The 8,329-nt window shown below is 36.6% G+C and overlaps 1 protein-coding gene across 1 annotated transcript; it reads left to right on the forward strand.

Annotated features, from left to right (window-relative positions):
- Positions 1–819: 819 nt before the first annotated feature.
- On the forward strand, positions 820–7,587 carry LOC130936396 (calcium-transporting ATPase 4, endoplasmic reticulum-type-like). Its single transcript, XM_057866460.1, has 8 exons — positions 820–2,643; positions 2,871–2,943; positions 3,257–3,378; positions 4,070–4,351; positions 4,445–4,822; positions 5,336–5,445; positions 6,292–6,520; positions 6,627–7,587. The coding sequence occupies exons 1-8, from the start codon at positions 1,228–1,230 to the stop codon at positions 7,203–7,205; spliced, it is 3,189 nt and encodes a 1,062-aa protein (XP_057722443.1). The 5' UTR covers positions 820–1,227; the 3' UTR covers positions 7,206–7,587.
- The last annotated feature ends 742 nt before the right edge of the window (positions 7,588–8,329 follow it).

Raw genomic sequence — 8,329 nt, forward strand, 5'->3', positions numbered from 1 at the left:
GTATGATATTGATATATAATTTAAATTTAAAATTTTTAATATAACAAAATTTTTAAAATTTTTTATTGTTTTTTTTCTAAGTACTAATCTAAATATGTTGGTTTATACTTTATAGAACAATCATATATTTAAATGGATGATTTAGAATTACTACTTTTACGTAAATTCATATATTCTATTTTTACTTAAATTATACGTCTACTAATTTAAAAGGTTAAAACCTTTCATTATTATTTGAAATCGTTTTAAAAAGTTTAGTATAAATAATATGAGAAAGTTCTCAGTTTAAAATTTAAAATATAGGTGAGATATAAATTAATTAAAATGAATTTACATAATAATAAAATATATCAATTTTTAATTTTTAAATTTGTCAAAATTAAATTATTAATACTATTTTATTATTTTTAAAAATTATATTTTTATATTTATAAAAATTATATTTTTATACTTACAAATATTTATATTTTAGTTATAGTGTAAATAAATTAGTTATGACTATATGTGAAATATATCAACTTAACAACTTTCATGTATCATGTATATACCTATAATATTTGTTAAAAAATTTGTGTCTAAATTACCCATATCAATAAATAAAATATTTAAAATGTTTATATAAAAAAATTCCGCTGGTTTAATAAAAAAAATATTAGTATCGCAGGAACGTACCAAGAAATTTCTAATCATACTTTAATTAATTCTTGATTAGATGCTTAGGATTTAGATCATGAGCCACGGCCGCAACAAATACACTTGTATGTACGTAACTTTGGTTAGTTACTGGAAAGAGAAAAAATAAAAAATAAAAAACAAACGAGCACGTTCTACTAATGCGTGAGCCTTTCAATTGTTGAATCTTTCTCTTTCACGCTTTCCCTTTTTCTCTCTACCCTTTTCAGTTTTCACAAGAAGGAAGAAAGAACCCAACACTCCCTTCCCTTCTTTCTCTTCCAACCCAACCTTCAGTTCAGAAAATCATAACTCACCTCACAACCGCTTACTTGCTTCACTTACACTTTGTCGCGATTTATCGAATTTTTCCTACAAAGTACAAACTCTCTCGTTGTTCGATAATTGTGCATAGTTTTTTTTTTTCTATATTTTTTTCAAATTAGGGTTTCGGATTAGTACACAATCTAACGGCTGATTCGATAGCTTCGTACTGATAATTGGGAGAAACAATTGTTAGATTGATTTCTCCAGGTTTTGATTTCTCGGATCTGAATGGGGAAGGGAGGCCAAGATTATGGGAGGCAAGAGAAGAAGAGTTCTGATGATTCTTCGGATCGCGACACGTTCAAGGCGTGGGCTAAGGACGTTCGAGAGTGCGAGGAACACTTCAAGGTGAGCGTGAAAACTGGATTAAGCAGTGAAGAAGTTGAGAATCGGAGACGGATCTATGGTTCCAACGAGCTCGAGAAGCACGAGGGTCAATCCATCTGGAGTTTGATCTTGGAGCAGTTCAACGACACCTTGGTTCGGATCCTCCTCGGCGCCGCCATCATTTCCTTCGTGCTTGCCTGGTACGACGGCGAGCATAGCGGCGAGAAGGATATCACGGCCTTCGTGGAGCCCCTGGTGATCTTCTTGATTCTGATTGTGAACGCCGTGGTTGGGGTTTGGCAAGAGAGCAATGCGGAGAAGGCTCTAGAAGCCTTGAAGGAGATCCAATCGGAGCACGCCTCTGTCATCCGTGACAACAAGAAAATCGCTAGCTTGCCGGCGAGGGATCTTGTTCCCGGTGATATTGTGGAGCTTAAAGTTGGGGATAAGGTTCCCGCGGATATGAGGGTTGTTGAATTGATCAGTTCCACTTTGAGGTTGGAGCAGGGATCTTTGACCGGTGAGAGTGAAGCAGTGAACAAGAGCAACAAGCCTGTGGATGAGGATGCCGATATCCAAGGTAAGAGGTGCATGGTTTTTGCCGGGACGACTGTTGTTAATGGGAATTGCATCTGCTTGGTTACTCAGATTGGAATGGAGACTGAGATTGGGAAGGTGCATCAGCAGATACACGTGGCCTCGCAGAGTGAGGAGGATACTCCCTTGAAGAAGAAGCTCAATGAATTTGGAGAGACGCTGACTATGATAATTGGGTTAATTTGTATTCTTGTTTGGCTCATCAATGTTAAGTACTTCCTTTCCTGGGAATATGTGGATGGGTGGCCCAAGAATTTCAAGTTCTCATTTGAGAAGTGTACGTATTACTTTGAGATTGCTGTGGCATTGGCTGTTGCTGCTATTCCGGAGGGTTTGCCTGCGGTCATCACAACTTGTCTGGCTTTGGGCACTCGCAAGATGGCGCAGAAGAATGCCTTGGTTCGGAAGCTACCTAGTGTGGAAACTCTGGGTTGTACAACTGTGATTTGTTCAGATAAGACTGGTACATTGACCACTAACCAGATGTCAGTGACCAAACTGGTAGCTATTGGCCATAATGTAGACACGTTGCGAGCATTCAAAGTGGATGGAACTACGTACAATCCAGCAGGTGGTAAAATAGAGAACTGGCCAGCTGGTGATATGGATGCTAATCTTCAGACGATAGCGAAAATAGCCGCCATCTGCAATGATGCTGGTGTCACACAGTCGGATCATAAATTTGTCGCTCACGGAATGCCTACAGAAGCGGCCTTGAAGGTGCGCCCTCCACTTGTTCTTTAGCTATTTTCCCATGTCGCGTGCTATTTGTGATTTACATTTGGATTAACGGTCATTTTGAAAGTGGTATCTTAGACTGAGCAACTTAGCTATTCTATCATTGGCCCGCAGATTGGTTCATTTAGTTCTATAACATCCTTATGAAGTTAGTCTTATAGCTAGTAGAACTGTTTTGACGAATTTTGTGCTATCCCTTGGAATTCCAGGTTCTGGTAGAGAAGATGGGCCTTCCTAAAGGATCAAAGGATGTAAACTCAGCAAGTACGAGTAGCTTACTACGTAAGTTAAAACTCTCTGGCATAAATTGTTTGCTTCAATGCAACAGTGCAGTTGTTTAATGCCTCATTTTAATACACTGAACCACTTTCAAAAGGAGTTTCCTAATTTGTTGTTTGTGATGATAACTTAGATTGTTGTATTTTACATAAGTTGTAATGCATTTTCTCTTAAGATGATTATATCTGGTAACTACGCTGTGCTGTGTGGGTAAAGTATTTGAACGGCAATATACATATAGATTGTAATTGTAATTGGTGAGCATGGAGACAAACTTAACCTAATTTGCTTGCTTGACCTTCAAATTTTAATCTAGGTTGTTGTGAATGGTGGTCTCAACGTGAACGGCGGATTGCTACCCTCGAGTTTGACCGTGATAGAAAATCAATGGGTGTCATTGTAGACTCTAATGAACGGAAAAAGTCGCTTCTGGTTAAGGTATTATATGTTATTGTGGCCTTCTCTACTTAAAAATGAGTATTCAGATTATTCAACCCCCCCCCCCCCCCCCCCCCTCTTTTTTTTTTCTTTACTACTATCAATTTGTTATCTAATCACATGATTGGTCACAATTCTGCTTAATTTTGCATACAGAGATGATATGCTATTTTTCTTTTGTTCGTTTACTTCAAAATAAATTGATGACTTCTTTTCTTGGGGCAAATATTTTTCTGAGTGAGGCACTTCTGTGTGAAATAATTTTATTTATACTGAAAGTAAAGCAAAGTTACTCAGTGTCATCATGTATAAATAATTTAAATGGCAGTCGAATGTGACAGTTTCCGCAGTTGCAATAAGTGCAGCAATCCATGGAACATGCGAGAATGGAATCCTGGGTTCCTAAAAAGCGTTTGAGCATGTTTCCAGAGGCTAGTCTACAAAACATGAATTTTAATGAATATAGTAATATGACTTCTTTTCAGCGGCCTGTTTTTGAATTGATATTTTCCAAATTAAGTTGCATGGGATGTTTGTCTAGGCTCCTTCTCTACTGTCACATTTTTCTGCTATAGTCATATTTCCTGTAGCACACATGAGCACAAGCATACTTTTGTTGTTTCTTTTTCTGATTTCCTTTTCTTTTCTGTTGGGAGAATTTTAAACTGATGTTTAGACCAAATTTTTATAGGGTGCAGTGGAGAATGTGTTGGAAAGAAGCACTAAAATTCAGTTGCGTGACGGTTCTGTTGTGAAACTGGATGCTAATGCTAGGAAGCTTGTATTGCAAGCTCTACATGAAATGTCAACTAGTGCTTTACGTTGTTTGGGATTTGCATACAAAGATGAGCTACCTGATTTTGCAACCTACAGTGGTAATGACGATCATCCAGCTCACCAGCTCTTGCTTAATCCTTCCAACTATCCATCAATTGAAAGTGAACTTATTTTTGTTGGCTTGGTTGGGTTGAGGGTAAGTTTTAAGATTTTTTTGTTCTTTCTCACTTTCATCATATCTGGTTGGGTTGGTGAACTTTGTCAAACTAAATGCTGCATTTACAAATAGGATCCACCTAGGGAAGAGGTGCACCAAGCCATCGAAGACTGCAGAGCAGCTGGAATTCGTGTTATGGTTATTACTGGAGACAACAAGAACACTGCAGAAGCTATATGCCGTGAAATAGGTGTATTTAAATCCAATGAAGAACTTACTTCAAAAAGTTTAACTGGGAAGGATTTTATGGAACTGCGCGATAAGAAAGCTCATCTGAGACAGGCTGGTGGGCTTTTGTTTTCAAGGGCTGAACCCAGGCACAAGCAAGAAATTGTGAGGCTGCTCAAAGAGGACGGTGAGGTGGTGGCCATGACTGGAGATGGTGTTAATGATGCACCTGCATTGAAGCTTGCTGACATTGGCGTTGCTATGGGTATTACAGGAACAGAGGTATTATGTTCTCACTATGATCACTCCATGTTTCTCATTCGATAAGGGGTAAATAGTAAATATTAGTGATTAGCAATCCTGAGATGTATGGGTTTGTAAAGTTGTCCGCAAACCTAGTCTGTTAGGGCCTTGTTCAATTTCGTTGTATGAAGTTTGATAGCATAAACTTGTGGTCCATCAATTGTTATCTCATGGTTATTTAAAGTTATTAAATTATTATACAGCAATTATCAGTTAGGATAAAATTATACAGTAGTCATACAGAATGTGCCATGTATCATACTTACATTCGAAAATATTACTAACTTCCAGCAGTATGCTATACTATTAAGTCTTATACCATTAGAGATTATCCTATACTATATGGTACCCCAAATAGGGCTTTAGATGAGACCTTTGTGACTAGTTATTGAAATTCGATAAAAATAAAATAAAATAAATAAAATTTAATTTGATTATTTTATTTTGCATCTAGCAAACTCACCACTCTTGTTTCATGGTATTCCAATCTAGGTGGCAAAGGAAGCTTCAGATATGGTGTTGGCAGATGACAACTTTAGTACCATTGTTGCTGCTGTTGGAGAGGGTAGATCAATCTACAATAACATGAAGGCTTTTATCAGGTAAGTAAATTTCTCTTTTTGTTTCTTTTATCTTGTTTTCAATTTTTGGTATACAAATTTTTATCGAGTTGAAGGCACAAAATTTTATATATACAACAGTTTGTTCCTTAGATGCTCATGACTAATGAGAGGCAGTGATTGCTTCATAATTGACATTTGTTGCTTTTAACTATCAATGATCCGTGCCATGGTTGGCAATTGCGACATATGGTCTAATTTAATGACTTCTTAAACAGTATAGAAAATGAAGGTTAATTTGCGATATTACTTCCTTTTTCAATTTTGTTTGTGTTGTACAGTTGTAGTTCTAAAAACAAATGAACTAGTACAGGTGAAATGCCTTTTTCTTTCTTACGCCTTCACATTTCTTTTAAAGGGATGGCAATTTGAAAGAATTCTTGAATATATGACTAGAACTTCAAGTTCTAGATGCCACTTTATTTTTAAGTGAGTGATGATTGTAATTTTCCATTTTGGCTTAATCTGAATCTTAAAACAGTGTTGCATGGCTTTTCATATACTGAAAAATCATATACTGAATCTTAATCTGAATCTTAGCACATTTGCTACAGTTCTCAAAAAAGTGATTTTTGAAAATTTTTAACTTGAACTCATAATTATTTATTTTATATTTTTTGGGGGAGTAGGATAATATAGTTAAAATGTTGAAAATAGATTTTTCAAAAAGTTATTCTGCTCAGCTTTTGGGAACACACACACACAAACTTGCCGTATATGACTATATCTAGTTTTCTACTTCTGTTTCGTATATAATTATATATACTTGAAAGGCCCTCTAATGATAAAGTCTAACTAATATCCTTTCCTTGTGTCTGATTTATACAGGTACATGATCTCTTCCAATATGGGAGAGGTTGCGTCTATATTTCTAACGGCTGCATTAGGTATTCCTGAAGGACTGATACCTGTCCAGCTTCTGTGGGTCAATCTTGTGACCGATGGACCCCCTGCAACAGCTTTGGGATTTAATCCTCCTGATAACGATATAATGAAGAAGCCTCCTCGTCGCAGTGATGACTCACTGATTAACATGTGGATCTTATTCCGCTATCTGGTATCTTTTCCTTTTATGTCCCCTCTCTAATCTAGGCATTATGTTTCAAATGTTGATAAAATATATTGATTACTTATTCTAATCTTCCCGCTGTTATGCTTCAAAGGTAATTGGGATGTACGTTGGGATAGCTACAGTTGGTGTCTTCATCATATGGTTTACTTGTGGGTCTTTCATGGGCATCGATCTTTCAGGGGATGGACATACTTTAGTCACTTACTCCCAACTTGCCAATTGGGGTCAATGCCCCACTTGGACCAACTTCACTGCTTCCCCCTTCACGGCTGGTAACCAAGTTGTTACCTTTGATGGGCCCTGTGATTATTTCCGTACTGGCAAGGTGAAAGCTATGACACTATCGCTCTCGGTGTTGGTAGCAATTGAAATGTTCAACTCCCTCAATGCTCTTTCTGAGGATGGAAGCCTTTTGTCAATGCCCCCGTGGGTCAACCCGTGGCTACTCTTGGCAATGTCTGTATCATTTGGTTTGCACTTTTTGATCTTGTACGTGCCATTCTTGGCCAAAGTATTTGGTATTGTGCCCCTGAGCTTGAATGAGTGGCTTTTGGTTTTGGCTGTCGCATTTCCCGTCATTATAATCGATGAGATTCTGAAATTCATTGGGAGGTGTACAAGTTCGTCTCAAACATCAGCCGCAAGGAAATCAAAGCAAAAATCAGAGTAGACAACTTACCGTAGTGTTTAGAAGAGAAGTTGCCGAGCCCTTCAGTGGAATCCAATTTGATATTATTGAGACTGAAGACATGGCCACAACTCCAAGTAATTATTATAGTTTAGTACTATTTTTAGGACTCTCTCTAGTCTTCATCCCATTTTATAATTAACGAGGGATTGTAGCCTTGCAGTGAGTGCACTATATGTTGCATTTTTTTTTTGTCTTGTTTTTGTTCTTTCAACTTTCAAAGGATTTTGAAATAGAAAAAGGAAAAGACCTTGATTTCTCATGCATTTGTCAACCTGATAAGAGCAAAGACGCATTGTTTATTTTTTCTCAATTAGAACTAAGTATGGACACTACGATTGAAACCTATTGGATTATTTCTTCACCCCGGGATCCTTATAGAGCAGGATTTTACTCTAATATTCCGGCTTTCTTAATTCTCCATCATACGCAAGGAAAGCGCTTTCTCATGACGTGCGTGTAAAAACTGCATTGTTGGTTAATCCACACAAGTTTTCTAGTTAGATGAACGCCCCATCTCATGTGTTCAAAAATCATTTTAGTCAAGTTGATTGAGACATATAACTATAACGTTTAACTGTCAATGAAACGATGACTTATGTTAGTTTGATCCAATGGGAACCCTATGTTCCATGCCAATCTTTATGATTGACTATTGGGTTTTCAACATTTTCCTCAAATGGAAAAACAATCGAATTTGGCTCGCTTCGCACGAAGATGGAGATGAATATATGTATCGCCAAGCAACAATTATAGAACATATTTTTGGGAATTATGAAAAGATTTCTTTTAAGAAAAAATGAAAATTAAAAAGGAAAAAACCTAAAATTAATTGTTTGAGTAAAATTCTAAAATTACATTATAATTATAGTTAATAATTCTAAGCATGATCTTATAAGGAAAATTAATATTTTGAAATTTATAATTGTTCATATCCTAATCCACAACTTAGCTAACCCCAAAATGAATAAAACCAGACCAATACTCTATTTTCAGATCTACATTACTTGAGGTCGGACACAGCGACATGGGTCTAACCCCACTTATTTAAATAAGTAACTAACTCCTACAGTAGTAATTAACTCCTAGAGTATCTTCTACTCATT

Source organism: Arachis stenosperma, chromosome 6, assembly GCF_014773155.1.
Source record: "Arachis stenosperma cultivar V10309 chromosome 6, arast.V10309.gnm1.PFL2, whole genome shotgun sequence".
NCBI classification, from domain to species: Eukaryota; Viridiplantae; Streptophyta; class Magnoliopsida; order Fabales; family Fabaceae; genus Arachis; species Arachis stenosperma.

Coding starts and splice junctions, on each gene's coding strand:
- LOC130936396 (XM_057866460.1), top strand. CDS start 1,228: ATGGGGAAGGGAGGCCAAGATTATGGGAGGCAAGAGAAGAAGAGTTCT. Junction 4,352..4,444: donor TTGGCTTGGTTGGGTTGAGG/GTAAGTTTTAAG, acceptor ATTTACAAATAG/GATCCACCTAGGGAAGAGGT. Junction 5,446..6,291: donor AACATGAAGGCTTTTATCAG/GTAAGTAAATTT, acceptor TGATTTATACAG/GTACATGATCTCTTCCAATA.